This window comes from Amphiprion ocellaris, chromosome 14 (genome assembly GCF_022539595.1).
Source record: "Amphiprion ocellaris isolate individual 3 ecotype Okinawa chromosome 14, ASM2253959v1, whole genome shotgun sequence".
NCBI lineage: Eukaryota > Metazoa > Chordata > Actinopteri > Pomacentridae > Amphiprion > Amphiprion ocellaris.
Genome location: NC_072779.1, coordinates 24,927,202 through 24,947,208, shown reverse-complemented (window position 1 = coordinate 24,947,208; position 20,007 = coordinate 24,927,202). Strand labels below are relative to the sequence as shown.

At 40.8% G+C, this 20,007-nt stretch overlaps 1 protein-coding gene across 8 annotated transcripts in view; it reads left to right on the top strand.

The window, feature by feature from the left end:
* specc1 (sperm antigen with calponin homology and coiled-coil domains 1) overlaps positions 1-20,007 on the top strand; it is a 74,723-nt gene that overhangs the window by 34,495 nt on the left and 20,221 nt on the right. For 5 of the 8 annotated variants that reach the window (XM_023280150.3, XM_035952788.2, XM_023280151.3 and 2 more), the window contains 9 exons: positions 844-2,405; positions 4,652-4,859; positions 5,482-5,555; positions 7,100-7,275; positions 11,195-11,358; positions 12,350-12,450; positions 12,558-12,633; positions 13,439-13,583; positions 16,410-16,512. In XM_023280150.3, coding sequence (XP_023135918.2) covers positions 844-2,405; positions 4,652-4,859; positions 5,482-5,555; positions 7,100-7,275; positions 11,195-11,358; positions 12,350-12,450; positions 12,558-12,633; positions 13,439-13,583; positions 16,410-16,512 — 2,609 coding nt within the window. Of the gene's footprint in view, positions 1-843; positions 2,406-4,651; positions 4,860-5,481; positions 5,556-7,099; positions 7,276-8,307; positions 8,407-8,975; positions 10,730-11,194; positions 11,359-12,349; positions 12,451-12,557; positions 12,634-13,438; positions 13,584-16,409; positions 16,513-20,007 lie in introns of those variants that run through there. The other 3 variants (XR_008603927.1, XM_055017148.1, XM_055017149.1) reach the window with 3 other exon arrangements.

Sequence of the window (20,007 nt, the reverse complement as noted above, 5' to 3'; positions counted from 1 at the left end):
CCTTTTGAAATGCCACAGTTAAGCTCTGCTGCAGCCATGAATGGCCGTAGACAGCAACAGACAGACAGTGCCAGGCAGATGCGTTGCTGTCCAGAGAACAATATGTGAATAGGGTACAGTGACTATAGTCCTGAATAATACAAGTATGAATGTGACACACTGTCTATTCAATGAGTGTCATTACACGATGTTAACAAATTCATGGCTCTACCATGGCTGTATGCTGATTCTATTAACCTTCCCTTCTCAGTGTCAAACTTGCTACATGGTAATTCTGCTGAAAGCAAGCTTGTCTTTAAAACATGAGCTGATAATTAATAATCTGGAATCTGCGTTGTTTCACCACTGTGACAACGTGACATCACATTTGCAGTCCAAGTGGGTCTTTAACTGTTAATTTGATTAATCTAAAAGTATTCATTACTCTAAAGTTATTTATGTATCTGGTATAATTAAATTGTTTTTAACTCAATCAAAACATTTTCACTTTATAAATGAATTAATTTCTGTTGATACTTGTATTGTTTTTGAAAAGCATGCAGATCTTTTAGATACATGTCCCTTTTTGTGTAACCAGAGATTAATTACTATTTTTAATTTTAATCCGCCAGCTAGTGAATATAGTTAAACTTGAATGTTATGGTGGAATTTGCATTCACTCTCAAGGTTTCAACATTTTAACTCTGAAGAGATAATTTCAGGGAATCTCAGATTGGCATTTAAATGAGACAGCTCTGTCAACTGCTTTGTTGAAAGACCACGATAAGTGCTTATCAGATTATTTACTGACTTAGTTACTGCACTGTTTCTATATATATATATTTGTTTTGGTGTGTATTGCAGGTGCGCAAGTGGCCAAGAAGTCTGGTATCCCAGCTCCCAGAGAAATCCCTTCTGCCATAACAAGAGACCGCATATCTCTGAGGGACCAACTGAGGAGCTCTTCTACTAAGAGAATGGTGTCCAGTGCCAGCACGTCCAGCCTCTCCACCTTGGCAAAGCAGACACGTAGTTCAACCAAGTCCCGTGCAGATGCAGAGGGCCAGGAAAAGGGCCTTCTGGAGTGCCAGGTGAAAGAGCTGCTTGCTGAGGCCAAGGCTAAAGACTTAGAGATCAGCAATCTCAGGGTGGAATTGCAGCGCTGCAAGGGTAAAGCATCGAGCACTTCTTCTTCACCCTCACCCAACTCTGTTTCATGGCAGGAGCCTACTGCTGATCGGGAGCAGGGGCAGGTCGGGGAGGCCCTTGTGCTGGTTGGGGAGCTGAAGGAGAAGAATGGGAAGTTTCAGAGGGAACTAGCAGCCCTTAGGGAAGAGAACCAGGTACTGAAGGAAAAACTGCTTTCCTTGGAGGCTTCTCCTCTCTCTAGTACAAACACAAGCACTCCCTCCAAGCCTTTGGTGAATGGCCTGCCCTCAGACTCCTCAGGTCCTCAACAGGACAGTCTCCCGTCTACTGCCAGCCCACTCAAAACCTCCACCTCCTCCAGCTCTGACGTCACCAAGGAGTCGCCATCACCTGACTCGTCAGAGTTTGAGAAGATCCCATCATGCTCAGAGTCACTGAGCAGTGGTGTCAGTGGGGAAGCTGTTGCAACAGGAGGAATAAACAATGTGGGAGGTCAGGATGTGTCAGTGCAGAGCCTCACAGAACAGATTCACAAGATGGAGGAGAGCCACCACAGCACAGCAGAGGAACTGCAGGCAACCCTGCAGGAGTTGGCTGACCAGCAGCAAGTGGTGCAGGAGCTGACAACTGAGAACGAGCGTCTGACTGAGGAAAAGCGCCTATTGCAGACCTCACTTCAACAGCAGAGAGAGCGTCTGGAGGTGTTGGCCCAGAAGAATGAGACACTGGCAGTTAGACTTCAGGAGCAAGCTCAGGCTCAGGCCCAGAGGGAAGAGGAGCTGGGTAACCAAGGGCCTCGGCTGGCAGAGCTGGAGCAGAGGTATGCCGAGCTGGTGGAGAGCTCACGCTTTGAACGGGAGAAACTGGTGGACATCCAGCAACAACTGACAGGCAGCCTGCGGGTTCTGGAGGAGGAGCACCAGGAGGCTCAGGGCCAGGTGCGGTGCCTCAGAGAGGAGATAGACAGGTTGCAGGCCCAGTTGGACAGGGAGCAGGAAGTTGGAGGTCAGGCAGCACACACTGCGGAAGAGCAGAGAGCAACGGCAGACTCTCTTCGACTGGAAAACAGTAGGCTGAAGGCACAGGTGGACATTGAGAGGCAAAAGGTGGGCGAGCTGATGGCCATGCAAAGTACCAGTGACAGCACTGAGTTGCAGAATTTACTGAAGACAGCACACACTGAGAGAGACAGGCTGGAGGTGGAGCTGACACAACTCAGACAAGAGCTGCTTCAGGCTCAAGCTGACACTGAGCATGTGCGAGCCACAATGTCAAAGGTAGGAAGGATGCAAGTTTACATCACATTTTCCACCTTTGGATTTGTAGTATAAATAATGTATTGCACCTTTTTGGGGTCTGCTGATGAAGCCCACCATCTGTTTACATTATAGTGGAAATAGTGAATGTTATAAATGTTTTACTCTTGAGGAGTGAAATATTCACAAATGAAAACACAGAATACTGCGAAGTTATTTGTATTTGTAGCACAAAGGCAAATATTTGTGCAAGTCTGTTTATGACAGGGCAATTTAATTGGCTTGACAGAGTCTATGTAGACTTGATTGCTTCCATTGTGTTGTACTATCTGGTTTGTGTAGAAACCAGAACTTCAATTATGTGAGTCACTATGTTCAAAGACCTTTTTTTAAAAAAAAAAAAAAAAAAAAATCTTAGTGAGCTCATTAATTGTGTGTGTTTGACAGAGCTTTAAGGAATTTTCAAAATAACAATGTGTCCATTCGCATTTACTGTAAAATATGACAAAGATAAGCATATCAAGCAGTCAAAGCAGCAGCCAAGATGTTAGTTATCTGTCAAGGAATAGCCATAACACCAGCATAACACTTGAGTATTAAGTGAAACGGCACCATGATATTTTAATAGTTTTTGGCTCAGTCACCACCTGGTGAATGTAAATGAGGACACATGTCTTCCACAATAGTTTGAACTTGACTATTAAACAGTCATAGCTGGTATTGATACTTTAACTGCCACAGCACATGAAGTCATGTTCACTCAAACTGTTGTCATATGTTTCTCAGTAGATGCTTTGGTTTTCCCCTACAACACCACAAGAACTAGAAACACTGAGGCAGTGTGGTTTGGAGTCATGTTGATGGCTGTTGCCACACAGTGAGGCGTGTCACCATTAGCTTAATGATGTCATCATTGTTGGACTGAGACTGTAGTGCCAACAGTAGGGTGGTCCAGCAGTGTATGACTCTGAGTCACACTACTGTCCTCTGCCACATGGGTGTGAGGGAGAGGCCACTTCATAACTTCACTCACAGTCATCTTGATCTATTGGAGCCACATGGAGTCAGCTGGAGGGTGTCCTGCATGACTACTACTAATGATCACTTACTGCTTTTAGTATATTATGCTGACAGACTCTTTCCGTGTTGTTTGTCAGGACAACAACCATCATGGTACACTGACTTGAGCTTCAATTGCTGCGATAAAGAAGTCAGACTCATGGGCTCCTTGTATATTTACCCTGCTGCCAAATGGTCATTGTCAGACATAATTTAATAAATAATACTGCCGTAACTGCTTTTGCAAGTCTATTCCCTTTCACTAACTGAAAAATAAAAGTTTGTTTTAATCAAAGGAAATAATCTAACATTTACAATACTTACCATTACATAATGTAGCCTATTTTAATTACCTTTTAGTCTGTGGTCTCTTCACACACCCTGCGTATGACCTTCATCCAGCCTTTATGGACACCAGAATGTCTTAATACAACTTATTTGTGAAGCGCAGGGTGCAAACTAATGGGGCGCCACTGGGAGCTTAGCTTCTCTTAATAAGATATGAGCTCCCCTAAAAACATGATTTGTGAAATTTTTTGAGATCTCAGAAGTATTGGCATTATGCTTTTGCCATGTTTTTCTTTTTTTTTTTACTTCATCTTCATGCATCATACAAAAAATCTTGCACTTTATGGTGTATGATTCATGCATGATGGTAGTTTCTCACTAATTCACTTTAAGATACTTGCATGCATGGTGTTCTTGCCTTTACCACTGAAGTGTGGCAGTACAATATCGTATACCTCACTCACTTTAAATCTAAGATCAGAAAAAAACTACTTTCTTAATGCTAACCTCCATAAAACAAAACAGAAAATCAAGCCCATCCCTTCATGCTGAAACCAGTCAGCAGTGACTACTTGTCATCTGTTTATTCTTCTTATTCATTTTCTGATGAATAAGAATACTGATAAATAAATCCCCCCAAAAATCATGGTGTACTTCTTACACTGGTATGAAAAATATCTTTTATCTAATCTTTTGAAATTTAGAGATATAGAGAAAAGCACCAAATGGAAATGTGACACCACAAGAATTACAAGACAATATAATAAATTATTACTTCTTGAGCCAAAGGTGATATAAGTGTCAGTCTAATTTACACAGTGACAGCCAATTGTCACTGCCACATAAAGCACCACCTCTTTGTTTTTATTCATTTTTGTACTAAAGCCACCTTGACCTCAAATACTCCAACACATCCCCAGGTGGAGGTCAAATGCCAGCAGGTTCAAGAGCGATCTGAAAGGCGAGAGCAGGATCTAAGCAGCCGAGTGACTTCCCTGGAGGAGGCTGGGATCCATGCTGAGAACCAGATCAAAGAGCTGAAAGAGACCATCTTTGAACTAGAGGACCAAGTGGAGCAACAGAGGGCTGTCAATTGCCACACCAACCAAGCTGTCCTGGACATGGAGAGTATGTTCATATCACTAGCTGTTCAGCTCTTTATTGCTCTGTGGAGACATAGCAGTCTAAAATGAAAAAATGAATCATTCAGTGGTATGTAATATTTGGTTTATTCTCCTAAATGAGATGGCAAAATATTAGAAACGCCACCAAATGACCACAAGTACCCCTTTAAACAAAAACTCAGCATTAAAACATCATGAAATTATCATTTATTGCAGGGAAGTTGGAATAATACACATAACTAAACTTTAACTCTGGCAATTGAGCGTATATGAAAAAGCATGCGAATAGTTGCTATTTACATACTGCTAAACAGCATGTAACTTTTTAGTATGTATTTAGTAAATTTTATACAGCTTGACATACTGTTAATCCACAGGCTGTGTTAATTTATGGTAGATTAGATTGCTGTGCATTACTACAGTAATGAGAACCAATTTAGAAAGATCTAATGGTGTCCAGGAGTAGCTGATATAAAAGGCCATAAATTGGCTAGCTGCATCATACTGAAAACTGTGCAGTTAGTGGTGAATGCTGTTTAATTAGTGTGAATCTTCCTGATTGTGCAGTGTGGTAGTGTTGAGAATTTGGGAAGCACTTCTCAAGGATTTTGAATCTTCCATTGCAGATCTTGTCAAAAAGCTGGAAGAGCAGAAAGCTGAAGCAGAGCGACAACTGAAAGTTTTTAATAGACAGATGAAGGTAAGAAAGCTTCAATACTCCAACATATAAAGTTTCAACAGTTCAAATCCTGGTGACTGATGTTTTGGCCATATAGCATCTAACTGTGACATTCAGAGATCAGACCAGACCATATTTGTTGGACCTTTGTCACATGCCATCTCTGCTTTCCAGTATTTTGTTTCTCTCTTTTTTTTCCATCAGCCAAGCAATAAAAAGAAGCAAAACTGCTGCTCCTGGCAGCTCTTCAGAGCTCTGTTAAGCTCTATAGCACTCAAATCACACTATCCATATTTTTGTGATTATTATTTCTTGGAACAGAAAAAAACGTACAGAGACTGGAAAAGTGTTTCTGTTTTGATCATGTTTTTCTACTGTAGAGACTGACTCAGTTCAAATGGCCATAGCCACTCCTATACAGCTGTCCTTCAGCCCTTGAGGGTGAGTGAGAGAGAGGTTTTGGGTGGAGTGTCACTCTTTGATCAGGATGATGTTCTAGCCTCAGTTTTTCCTTTTGCCCAAATGACCTTCAGTCTTCTTTCCACTGAGCATTGTTCCAGGAGCATTGGTGAATATGCAGGTGGGCTGTTCACACAGGCAGTTTTGTATTTTTTGGCAGACACTGATATTCTCTATGGTATTCTTCTATGAACATGACTTCTGTTTCGTGTTTGTCTTTGAAATAGATATTATCAAGTGCAACAGATTGAATCTTCGTAGATTTCACGGTCATCTACTTGATATTCATTTTGGACAGCTGATTTTGGAATTTCCTCTCATGTCTTCCATGTATCTGTCAAACTGTTGTTAGATGAAGGCTGAAGTCTTAAAAGATGCTAAAAATATAGCTGTAATTTCCAGGTTTGAAAGATGTGAATTCCCAAGAAAAGTCAAAAGTACTCAAATAGAAAAGTTGATAAAATGCAAACCTTTAATGTGGTGGCACCATACCCAAAAGTCAAATCTACAAAACGCAGATCTTTGTCTTTTAAACACCGAATATGTGCTTAGAAGTGTTTTTATTATTATTTTACTTCAGTGGCAAGGGATACCTTCGTTTTTTTCACTGTCTGTTGCCTGCAGCAAAAAAGAGCATCTGTCGTTCTGCCTACCTTTTGTAGGTTTTTTTTCTTTTGTCCTGAGGGGATTTTAAGATCTTTGTAGCTTTTGATGTTATAAAAATTCTTTCAGGTTTTCTGAATTTTGGTTTGGGATTTTGTTTTGCTTCCACAGATATGTTAAAAAGTTAACAAAATGCTGACTGTGACAGACCAAAATGTCACACACACACTGGTTCATTTAGTTTTTTGCAGTAAATGCTACAAACTGTTTTACCAGTATCTTTAGTAATAAAAGAAGAATGCACAAAAATAGAAAATTTTGTGTATTCATTTGTTGATAACATTTATTTTCTATTGTAAGACATCGTTTTAAAACCATTTACTGCTGCTGCCCAGCTAAATCCCAAAAGCTTAAATTTTCTGATTACTCCTGTCTTTTTGAATTCACGTGAATACGTCTAAATCTGCATTCACCTGTCCTCATCCATGTGTTTATGTCTTTAGGATGAAAAGGAGGAGTGGCGTCGTTTTCAGGCTGACCTCCAGACTGCAGTTGTGGTGGCCAACGACATCAAGGTGGAAGCTCAGCAAGAGCTGCGTACTCTCAGGAGGCAGCTGCAGGAGGAGCAGGATCGCAGTGCAAAGCTTTCCGCAGACCTTGAGGCCCTGCAGGGAGTCAGGTACCATCTCCATCATACTCCACTTTTTCAGTCCTTCCCTGCCCCCACCTTCCTCCTCCAGCTCCCCTTGTTTAGCATCGGGCTGCAGTTCCTTTCTCTCTGAACGTATGTGTATATGAGGTACCTGCCAGAGTCTCGCCATATCTCCACCAAGTGCTACATTTTATATATGTGGTACAAACAGTAATTCACAAAAAATCTCTTGCTTAAGATGTTTCCAAAAATTCCTATCTGATATTAAAGCAGCATATTACTGACTGTGGATATTATTTAGTCCATATCTTGGTATGTCACAAGATGAAATACTTGGCGTTTCAGAGTTTCGGTTCCTGGGATTTGGCAGACTCTGTTGGTAAATGAGCAGTCTCCTGCAGTTTTTCCCTCTATGTATTCTATTCCTTTAAGCTGCTGCCCTCTCTGTCTCCCTCTTCCACACCTACTACTGCCCTTTGGTAACATTCAATCCTCACATAGTGAATTGCAGTATATTGATTACACGACATTATTGTTACATGAAAAGATAAATGTGGTGGCAGATCTGCTCTAATCACAGATGCTGCTTTGATGTAACTGTGTGGAAAAAATATATTACACACCTATGTGTAATGCATTTTAAGATTTCACAGTGTTGTTGGACCATTGCCATGCAGTAATGTGATTGATGTATTTATACAGAGCATTGCATTGGAGTGTGTTTGAGCGAGCAAATGCCATGGTGTTTTTGACAATCTTGTCCCCTTTCATCATCATGCCAGGTCAAATACTTGTGTAAAGTGCAAAGTCTGCTTAGATTTGCTACTCTGTTTATCTGTGTGGCAAATCATGGTGTAATCCTTCAAGCAAGCAAATTGCTAAATAATTTCATTCAGCAAATGTCACCCCACAAAAGTCATTAGAGCAATTTAAGTACATAAGAGATAGTTATTTTTGGGTTAAAACCAGATGTGTTTTGTTCAGATGTCATGCAGTACTTGTGAATAGCGTTACAGTACTGGTTTTAGATCATGGCTAAATCAGCAAACTTTCCCCAAGATTAGCTGTTACGCTGCGTCCGCTTCCCACCTGCTGCAGCTCCCTGTGATGACTCTGTCAAAGATGTCCCTCTGACAAGCCTCCCTATGTACAGTCCAGGTGAGTTCCCTGCCCTGGCAGCCCTCTCTCAGCCAGCCTGCCTCTCCCCGCCCTGTGTGCTGCTGATGCTCACTGACCTTCCTATCTGTGTTTGGCTTCGTGTTGCTGCTTCAGCCTGTCTGACTCTGTCTGTCTTTCCATATGCTGGCTGACTGCACCTCCGGGACTATCTTACTTTTTTGGTTTGCTTTGCCTGGTTCCTTAAACCTGTAGTTCCAGTAGATGTATCTGGTGCCACCTGCTGGTGTTTGAATGAATAACTCCTACTTTTTGGTGAAAAAGCAGGATGGTCTGCACGGCATGACTGGATTAAACTCATGCTATGCATCATCTGCTACAGATACAATTGCATAGCCTCTTCGTCACCGGGTGATTTTGTCAGATTTGACATGATGAGTGACTGTATTAATCCTATGAGGTATGCATGGAATAGAATTTTTTTTAAAGTGCCCAGAGGTTTGGCTTTCAAAATAATAAGAGGAAATTTAAGGTGTCTTCTTTAAAATAGATTTATACATTGTATACAGTAGTAACTTTAACCTTAAGACATCTTTCTTTCTCTTTTTCAGAATAAGCACTGGAGCCACTTTTGATACTAAGACAGCAGTAGAAGGGCACTAGAGAAGTGCCCCTCACCTCAGCACCACATGAAGACAGTGTTATTGTTGCACTTGCTATTTCTTTCAAAATGTATTGTGGTGAACCAGTTTCATTGTAAGCCACTGTGACCTTCTGGCACTGCCTGGTTTCTATTTCTCTACATGTCTTTATATTTTGGAGCCTTTTGAATAGTAATACTGTATTTTTATTTTTCAGTGAATGTACTCATGACGTTTGTAATGCTCTTGTGTTGAGGAAATGCCATATGTTTGAATGACTCCTTTTTACCATGTGTGAAGCTGCTTTGTGCCTTTCAGAACATTGAGAAAATGTGTGACCTGTTACAAAAGAGTATCAAGAAAAAAAATGGGAAAGTATAAAAAATACTGGAAAATGTTCAGCCACTGGCAATGCTGATGATTCCCAACATTTTACCAGAACAGAGGCAAACTTGTAAGGTCAGGAAATCAACATTTCAAGGCAAGAGCAACACAACAGAATTGAATATTAAATATTATTCATAAACTAGGTGGTTTTGTGCTGGACCTTCATATAATTGTCTTACTATTTCTATGTGTCATGTTACTGTTACTTCAAGCTCTGTTTATTTACTTTAAGACCTGACATTCATGATCTTTTGAGCAAAAAGCTTTTCTTTAATTGAAGACAACTTTGGTCTTAGGTCCGGTAATTTGAATAATAAGCGAACAGTGTAGTCTGTTCGCTTGCCTTCTTTGCCAAACATGTGGCGGATGCTGTAGGCATATGCTTTGTCAAACTTATATTTGCCCATTAGATGGCACTATGTAACACACATTCACTCTGAGGTTTTTACGTCTTGATTAGCATTCTGGTATCATCTGCTGTGTTCGTCTGTTTCTTTCATGCAGTAGTACTTTAAAATTTACAGAGTTGTTCTTAACAATATACTGCCAATGTTAAAAGTTAAGACTGCCACAAACACAAACAGCTGTGCCTCAAGGTCACTTTTTATTCTTCTGAAACATACCAAAAGTTGGTGGTCCATTTTATCTCATAGACCAAGAAGACTGTGTTACAGGTTCCTGAAAGGCTTATTTTATCCATAAAACTACTACTGTCAAAAGATGAGTTGAACTCATTTGCTATTACTCCATTGTTTGGAAATCTAACAAGTTAATGTAGAATAACCAAATAGACTTCCTATCTGAACCTCAGAAATCACTCAAGGATCTTGTAATTCTTCCTTGTTGATCAGTTTTGAATCACTGTGTTTTACAGACTTGGAGATTTTTTTCACTCTTATAATGTGTCGGACTCAAATTCTGTGAAGCAACTCATGTTGACAAAGATGCATTTTATCACATGGTCGATTTAATTATCTTCAAACAAAAATCTCACACAATATTTCATACTGTTGTAGTCTAATAGTAGTAGTATAGTTGCAGCATCTCAGGTCACAATCCAATTTTTAAAAGCCATATTATTCAGCCAGAGAATAAGATACTGGTGCTCAAAATGGAAACATTTGGTTACACTCAAAAAAATCACGTAGAAAAAGATGAGACTCTAACAGTGGGGTAGATCATTTTCTTTTCATGAACAATACCGTGAATGTCCTTTTAATTTATTCTGCCAAGAAAGATTTAGAAAGACTTTTGACTTTATGCCTGTGAAATATTGCATAAAAGTGTCTGTTTGACTGTTCTTCATCTGGCAAATGAATAAATGAAATTACACCAGGTCATCTGCTGTTGTGTATCTCTGTCACTTTGTGGAGGTGAGTTGAAGAATTTCTTGCTTGTCATTCATTTCTCATCCATTAATGTGATAAAGCACCTTCAAATACCGCATCCTGCATTAAGTACAGTGCTCACCAGGGCAATGGGCACAAAGTGTCTTGACGACTGGATTGCTCAGATGTTGGTTGCCAAATTTAGGTCTATCTCCAGCTGGTTATCAGTTATTGACCACTGCTTAGTTTAATCTTCAGACTAATATCACTTGATCTTGTCAATACACTGAGCAAACATCTGTTTCAGAACATGCATTCTTACTGATCAGCAAGTCATGCGCTCAGATACGTTCTAAAGTGAGGGGTTTGAAAGTCCAGTCACCAGTTCACAGATTGCCTTGCCACATTCTTTTCACCCCAGTCTATGTATTGTATATGTCTCTACACAACAACCCTGTTCATTGTGTCTGCCAGGTCCCAAGGTGATGAGACGAGAGTGCCTGACTCTGATAACGGTCGTCACTGGTGTGGCATCTCCATGATCCCGACCACACCCATGGATGCCAGCGGAGATGCCGACTCGGAGCCCGGAGCTACTGTCAAATCCCTTATTAAGTCCTTTGATACTGTTGGACAGAGTGAGCACGAGCACCACGACACACAGGCACACACTGACAGGGAATCCCTCCACAGCAGTGTAACTGTAGAGCAGAACAGCTGATGAGCTGCTTAGATTTCCAGCATGGCTATCTGTCATTTCTCTGCAGCTAAGGCATGTGCAGTTGTGCAGGACGGTCTGACCTGAGCTGACCCCTCGCAAGTTGGAGGGTTTTTTGTGTTTGTGAGATCACTTGATACCGATTAAAAAGTGATGCATGCATACATCTGTGACTGATGAAAAGACATTTAAGAATTTTGCTTGCAGCTGGACAGTGGAGGTGGTTGTTCCCGTCGCATTTACTCAGCCGCTTCAGCGTGTATCACAGCATCAAAGGCAATTGTGACATGACGATGGAAGTTTTTAGAGTTGCTTTCAACACACTGGTACCATACCAAGGTTTTCAAAATAATTTCTGAATAGATCTTTAAGCTAAAGTGTTTTCTTTTTAAATTAGTCAAACGAATAAGACCTTTCAAAATCACTTGTTAAATATGAAGCAACACCAGAACTGTGCTGAATAACATGTTATATAAAATTCACAAAGGCATAATGTAAATATAACATCAGAAAATAAGAAGCAAATGTCAACAATGAGGGCATGAAATCTTGATGCTACAGTATAAACACTCATCAGGTTTTGAGGCTTAATACTTCACCCTCCACTTTAGGCATATTTATTATTTCATCAAGATTTGGGGGTTTTTTTTGGTGTAGGTTTAAAATGCTAGCACTGCTTTATCTTAAAACCGCCTGATTTTTTAAATAATACATTATGTGATTTATTTATGATCTGTTGAAATCTCATCAAAAATTAAGGAAGCCACACACTGCCAGTCTTCTCTATGGCATTTGTATTTACAGTGATTGAACTGAGTTCAAAGTATGAATGTGGTACTTATTTACGTACGTTAAATATGATTCTTGAAGCTCTTTTGAAACTATAGTCACTAGGTATATTACTGTTTCAGATGGACCAGGCCACACAGTTCAAATGCATTCCTCACCAAGAAGCCCGCTGAGTGGGATCCCTGTACGTACTGCACCTGCTGCTGCTGTCTCCCCTATGCAGGTATGCGCCAGGACAGTTTTCCTCTGAGAATTAAAAATAGAACCCTTGTAGCTGAGATGGTTTCAGACTCTGATATGATGAGATCCCTGTTCTGTTTGATCTTTCAGAGACACTCATACATAAAGCCACTATCAAAGACACTGGAAAAAAGGATCAATCACGGAGAATTCTCTCATCATCATGGTAAGTGACTATATTTGGTGTGTAGTCATAATGTTAAATTTAGATGTATATCCATATTTCATTTAGCTGTCATATGAAAACAAATTATGGTCCCCATATGCTGCTTTTAGTCCTGCTATGAGTCAGCATGCTCACTGAAAGCGAAAGAATTGGTAGAACGATGTGCAAACACTGGAGACTGATGCTTTAATGGAAAGTTTTATCATTTGGTTGTTGAAAACCAAATACTATAATTGTGTTGCCCAACTTAAAATGGCTCCATCTCTGGCGCCCGTATAGCTCAACAGGTTAAGCGGGTGACCCATGTACAGGGGCTGGTCCCCGATGCAGCGGCCCGGGTTCGAGTCCCGCTCGCAGCCCTTTGCTGCAGGTCTTCCCCCAACTCGTCTCCCTCCTTTCCTGTCTGTCTCCACTGCACCTATCAATAAAGCCGAAAAAAGGCAAAAAAAAAAAAAAATAACTTTAAGAAAATGTCTCCATCTCCAGTTCCTTCTCTGAGGAGTTGTTAGAGAAACTCGCTGTAACTTTAGCATCAAAGCATTGATCAGAAATTAATTTAATTGAGCTGTTTTGGTTGTTTTACTATTCATTACTCATCAGACATGTCTGTGCAGGCAGTGGCTACGAGTAGGACTTGTTCAAGCAATGCAGATGTCCTGTTTACTAGGTTGCAACATGTATTATATTCCCACTTTAGCATTGCACAGTGTGATTTGTCAAATGATTTTCTGATTCCTCGGTTTCTGACTCTCTCTTCATGTTCTCCTGTGTCTGCCACCCTCTTTTGCATCCTTTGGTATCACAGATAAGTTGTCGAGCTGCGGGGAAGACTTGAAGCCTAACAGCCTTATGAGGAAGAGCCCCTCTCTAGAGTCTGTAATCAAAACCCCTGCTTCCCTCAACAGCCGCACTGCATCCTTCAGCTACAACCGAGGCAACAGTAAGCTCAGGTGAGCTTACCTAAATGCATTTGTCCAATCATTCCCAGTGAGATAATCTCACTTGTTTAGCTGTGCAGGTTTATTTGGAGCAGGTAAAGCAGTCATACACAGGAAACAGTAAAACATGTATTTCCTTTAGCTGAGGAGTAGTAAGCATCTCTGACTTCTAACTTGCATTATACATCATTAAGGTTTGCTTCACTTCACAGGAAATTAGACAAATTCAAACTTGAAGCACTGGAACCAGGTGTGTTACGATTTTATGCTGCCTTCTCATATGCAAACATCCTCTGACCAGCCCATCAGTGCAACAGAAGAAGCCCGTGAATAATCAGTTTCATACTGAGCCTTCAAAGCTTTTTTTTTCCCAGATATTTTTGGGTGCTTTTTTAGCCTTTATTATAGTAGACAGTGGAGAGAGAGACAGGAAACGTGAGAAGAAGTCGGGGAATGACATGCAGCAAATGACCGTGGGTCGGACTCAAACCCACGGCCACTGCGTCGAGGACTATAGCCTATGTTTAGGTATCGGAGTTAGATGATGGCGTGTTCAAGTTTGCCTTTGTGTGTTGTCATAGTGAGACAATAAAGCTGGTGGAATCACATCAGACACCACCCTGAGTTTCAGCTGACATTATTACCCACTAGTGTCTGTGATCTATAAACTCAAAACCTGTTTGTCCAGCCTCATCTCACCCTCCTCTGGCACCATGGCACTGTTGAGATATGTAAAAACAGTGTTATAAGTGTGCCAACAAAAATACATTATTAAAGATCACATACAGCAACACAGATGATTGCTCTTCCTTTCCAGAGTGAAACATCAAAATACTCCTCCTTGTTAGGATATTTATTTTTCCATTGCATATAATAATTGCATTTAATTAACAATGTAACTGAGAGACTGCATTTCAGACTTTCTCTCTCCAACAGTAGATCAGGAGCAATCTGTTACCATGTTTGGCATTTTTGAAGGTTAAGATAAAGCTGTTGTGTCACTGATGACAAATGCAAATACTCCATCCATATGCAGTATTTGTTTGGACAGGATCTTACTGCTTCTAGCAGGATGGTGCCTCAAACAGAGAAATAATGAATTCAACAGCCGAGTTGCAGTGACGTGTGAAATGTTTACCATGCTCAGAGCAATGACCGTGTCTCATGGTCTTCCCATGGCCTCAGCTCCAGCACAGACCCCAGGGAGAAGACTCTCTGAATCACACTGCAGATAGGCATTTAACCAATCGGCTGTACCACATCTAATTTATTACTTTTCTTTCTCATAGGTATAGAGTATGTATATAATTGAACATGAACCCATAGAGGTGGAATGTGACAGTTTGACGGCATGCCAAAAATGGATTGGACTAAAGCTTTACATCCCACACTTAAAGCCAGACTGGACAGAGTATATAGCTGGCTTCACTCCATGATAATCTTGACCCAAGTCTCAACTCTAATATAAATATACTGAACTACATAAAAACCTCAATCTTACAATAATATTATAAGACAAAATAATTGAATCCCCTTTTTAATGGAAATCCTGCACTTCAGAGAGGGAGCTTTTGAAACATGTTAAAACAAACAAAGGAATAGCAAATAATTGCACAAATGGATCACTTTAATTCTCTAATATTAGAATGTATCTACATCGTCTCGCCACATGGAACATAATGCACTGTACAGATGATTAAACAGTAACATTTTGGGGGCATTTCTTCATTTGTCATTATGCTTCTGTGTGGGGGGGAATCAAGTTTTTAACTCAGTGTATTAATCCACCATGTCCACTAATCAGCCACAACATTGTGTTATACCTTTGTGATATTGTGTAGATCCCCCTCATGCCACTAAACAGCTCTGACCTGTGTGGGCATGGACAAGGGATGTCTGTGGAGTATGGCACTGAGATGTTGGTAGTGGATCCTTGGCCTCTTACTCACATTCTTCAAATCATTCCTGAGTAGTTTTTGTGCTGTGGTGGGGTGCATTATCTGGCTGGGGGTCATGTATTTGGTAAACGACAATATTTAGGTGGGTGGTACATGTCAAATAAACACCCACGTGAATGTCAGGACCTGATGTTTCCCAGCACAACACTGCATTGTAATCAGATTGTCAGTATCATTTTCCCTCTTTGTGGTTTCAGAGTGAGTGCACAGTGTCTTGGTGGTTAACACTGTCATCTTGCAGCTAAGTCCCAGCCTTCATGGGATGTTTCTGCATTCTGTTATTTGAGTTTGCATGTTCATCCCGGTGCATGCATGGGTTTTCTCCGGGTTCTCCACAGTCCAAAAACATGCCAAGGTTAATTGGTAACTCTAAATTGTCCATAGGTGTGAATGTGAGCGTGATTGTTTGTCTGTATGTGTAGCCCTGTGATAGACTGGTGACCTGTCCAGGGTGTCCTCTGCCTTCACCTTAAGGCAGCTGGGACAGACTCCAGCCCACCCACGACCCTAACGAGGATTAAGTGGCATGTAGATAATGGATGGATGGTTTTAGAGTTTGTTATTCAAAGACAAATAAGTTTTAGCTGGGATCTTGTGATGAAGCTCAGTTGCTTGTTGTAATGTATAAAACTTATTTCATACATTCTTTGCATTATGTGTTGGTTTTCACTTTTTTCCCTCTGCTGTGTAAACAGGACTGTTTACTCGGGGTTTATGAAACTCACTTGATGTCCATGTGCACCAAAGTTTGTGTGTGAATGTGAGGATATTCATAGTTTTACAGGGTAATCGAACTTTACGTTCCAGATGACAAGCTTTGACTGCCTCTCTCTTTCTCTCTCTCTCGCTGTGATTCTGGTTCATGTTTCCCTGGTGACAGTGTGGAAAGAAAGGACCCCTTGGCTGCACTGGCGCGGGAGTATGGAGGATCTAAGAGAAATGCTCTACTGAAGTGGTGCCAGAAGAAAACAGAAGGCTATCCGGTAGGGATCATAGGCCACAGACCTCACTCAAATACAGGACGGCCTCCATTCACTTTCATACTGCAGTTTTTTCTGTATCTTTGTCTGTCAGTGTTATTGTAGTCTTTCATTTAAAAGGGAGATAACAGCTCCCATTCGTCTGGTTTTATTACGTGACATATTGTTTTGGTTAGTCTGCCCTCAGGTTCTGTTGCCATTTCTGTTATGTTCAGCCACCACTGAGGTGCTAGAGTGAGGCGGCACATTACTGTGTTTACAAACACACCATTCACCCACCTGTCATCTCACTGGGGACATTAAATTGTTGTAGCACAGCAGTAATGGAAACATTGGAGCAAAACACTGACACACTGGATTTAGCATGTGTGTCTTTATATAGGCCTCTTTGTTTTTATTTATGTCCATTTGTGTATGCATTGTTATTGTGCTGTGTTCCCAGCTCTGTTTCCTGCATCTACTGGGCCAAGTGCTGGCAATCACCTAGCTTAGCTGCTCCCCTAATACCCAGTTTAAGGAGCCCATTAAGTCCAGTGGGATTAGAGATTTGCCTATGTAATCATCATGTTTGTGTGCCAGCATGCCAGCTAGCTAATGCTAAAACTCTTACCAGCAAGGAGACTGGTCACAGCCTGCAATCTCTAGTTTAATAGGAAGAGGAGTCATTCCAGCTTACTCAGCCTTTTTATAAAAGATTAAATATAGTTACAAATACAACTGGCCCTGCTTCTGTAATTTTTTTTGCTTGGTCTAATAGCAAGTATCTCTGGTTTGACAAAGCATGAAAAGGCACATGGGATGATAACTGCTAAAATAGACCCTGCTTTCCTAGTGATAAAGAGTCTGAATAATTGAATGTTGTTAGATCAATAGTTCCTACTTCTCAAGCACAGTGCTGTTCAGTGAACTTTGTTACCTTCACTTCATGTGCATTTCAGTGTTCAATGGTCACAAGGTGCTTGTGTTGGTAAAACAGTACATCCTCTGTGATGGAAACATCTGACTAAATAAGATAAAACTATGGTCTGTCTGATAAGATGCTGCTCCTGTACTCAGACTAACATGGCTCAAAATGTTTAGATTGTTGGGTCTTTGGGTGGCAGGAGTGTTTTTCAACACACAGACTTATAATGGAAAGTCACTAGTTTAGTACTACATAATGCCACAGTGTCCACTATTAGCTTGGTACTCATTAAACAAGTATTATCAAGTTTTTCAGTATAATGTGCTGCAGGGGAAGCTAACAAATCTTTCAATGGGGGATTAAAAGACTAAACAAAGTCCACCGGTTTTGTGTTTTCAGCCAGTGTACTGTCCTTTTTAACCCCATCCTGCTTTGGATGGGTGTAGAGAAAAATGTACCTATATAATGTCTGACTGGTTATACTTTAATCTTCAAAAATAGCTCAGATTTCATTTCTATGTCTTTTGTTTTATATGTAATATATGTACTGTACAAAGTAACTTGTGACTTTAGCTGTTAAATTCATGTAGTGGAGTGAAAAGTACAGTGGTTTCCTCTGAAATATTCTTAGTTACTCTCCATCCTTGCTTAAGTTCAAATAGACTTTTGTCAAATAGTGAACCAAATGGAACTGCACATCTCAGTTCAGTTCAGGACAGTTGAGTCCAGCAATATGAAACCCTTAATCGAGCCTCATTCCCATTGGTCTGGATTTACATTGGAACCTATGATCCCCTCTCACAAAGGGCTTAGCAGCACAGTGTGATTATTTGCAAGTATCAGGAATGCAATAAGAAGATTTGGCTACTAGGGAGTGTTTCAGTCTGAGGCATAATCAGTTCCCTCCTGGAGTAACTGTTCTTGACTGGAACTGTGGTCCTTCATGTTTCTGGGCTTTCTCCATGTGCACCATGTGCCTGGCCTGTAATTGGATTTAATCACAGACTATTAGGCAGTTAACCTTAAAAATGTCTATTTTTAGAACAAGTGTGAACGCTCCATAATGTGTTGCCTCGAGGTCATGTTATGGTGATGCATAGCGATTTGCATATGGGGTGAAAGTGTTCCCATTTAACTTGTAGCAATTTTTCCAAACCTTTTCAGAGAAAAGGTTTTAGATAGATAGATAGATAGATAGATAGATAGATAGATAGATAGATAGATAGATAGATAGATACTTTATTAATCCTGAGGGAAATTTGTTTATGATAATGGAATAAAGAAAACAGTGTTTTTGCCATTAGTAAATCAGATCAATTTCCAAAGAGCATCTCACCATAATATATGTGAGTATACATTACAGTACAGTGTTCAACTAATCATCTGCATTAAACACAAAGGGGGGATCAAGAGAAGCAAATGAGTAAAGGACTAATTTTTACTTGCGGACATCTGTAATGTTAGACTGAGCAAAAAGGTCCTGCAACTCAGCTGCAGAACAATTTCCCAAATACTTTGTGGCCTTGGTATTTAACTTAGGTTCCTCTACACATGGACGATCAGCAGAGATTTGCGAGAGCTGCTGTTATTTGCCTCATGAGCTTTTTCCTTCCTCTGCTGAGTTCCACTACCTTCCACAGGGATTTCTGTTTTCAAAAATGCATGGATATATGTATACGGTATGTTTGTGTGTCTGACAAATAGTGTTTGTGCATCAGTTAGTCAGAGAAGCCCAATTCGGCGCTCTGCCTCACAACATTTGACCACTGGCTGCTTGTTTGGGTCTCATGGTGGGCTGAGAGAAAAGGTTGCTGTCAGAGAACGTGTTGAGCTTCATATGTCTGCTGAAAGGTCAGGCTGCTACAGTGTTATGAGGCCTCAGCCCATATGGACGGTACTAATTACAGACCTGATGTCCAGAGGGGCTGACTGATACGTCACACAGTCTGTAACTTCAGGACAGCAGAGACATAGCGACTGCGACAATCGTCAGAAATACAAGAACATCCTGGTTTCTTTTTTGTCCTTCTGTCTCGCTGTCCAACTTGACTTCTGCTCTGATAAAGGTTAGTGAGGTTTAGTTTTATCAATACACCCACATGTACTTTGAGGTCCCTCTCTTCTCAGCTGTGCGCTAAGGTCAAAGAGGCAATAACTCAACACTAATTGGCTCTTTAGTATAGAGTCCCCTCATTGTAATTTGTGCTTGGCCTCTTCAGGCTACATAATTAATGGTCACTTTGAAAAGGCAGCTTAAACCGTCGCTGTTCATTTTCCATCCTGTCCCTGTTTCCAAGTGGTGAACTCAGGAAGCTCTCATATCAAGCTCATCTGCCAGCACAGAGCCAGAAAAGCTGCTGTGTGGGGCAGACACAAAGCTGATAGGAGGGTCAACCTCATGCCAGTTGTTATTACAGTCCTATTGCTGGCAGACCTTTTGGTCAAACAGCAGCCTAATTAAAGTGAAACAGAAAACGGGAGCTATTGTTAGCATACTGGGAGATTATTTGATGCTTTGTAGCTGCTGAAGGCACAGTAAATCCATGGATTTGTAGCTGGGCGCAAAGCTTGATGTCACGCTCAGCCTTGTTTTC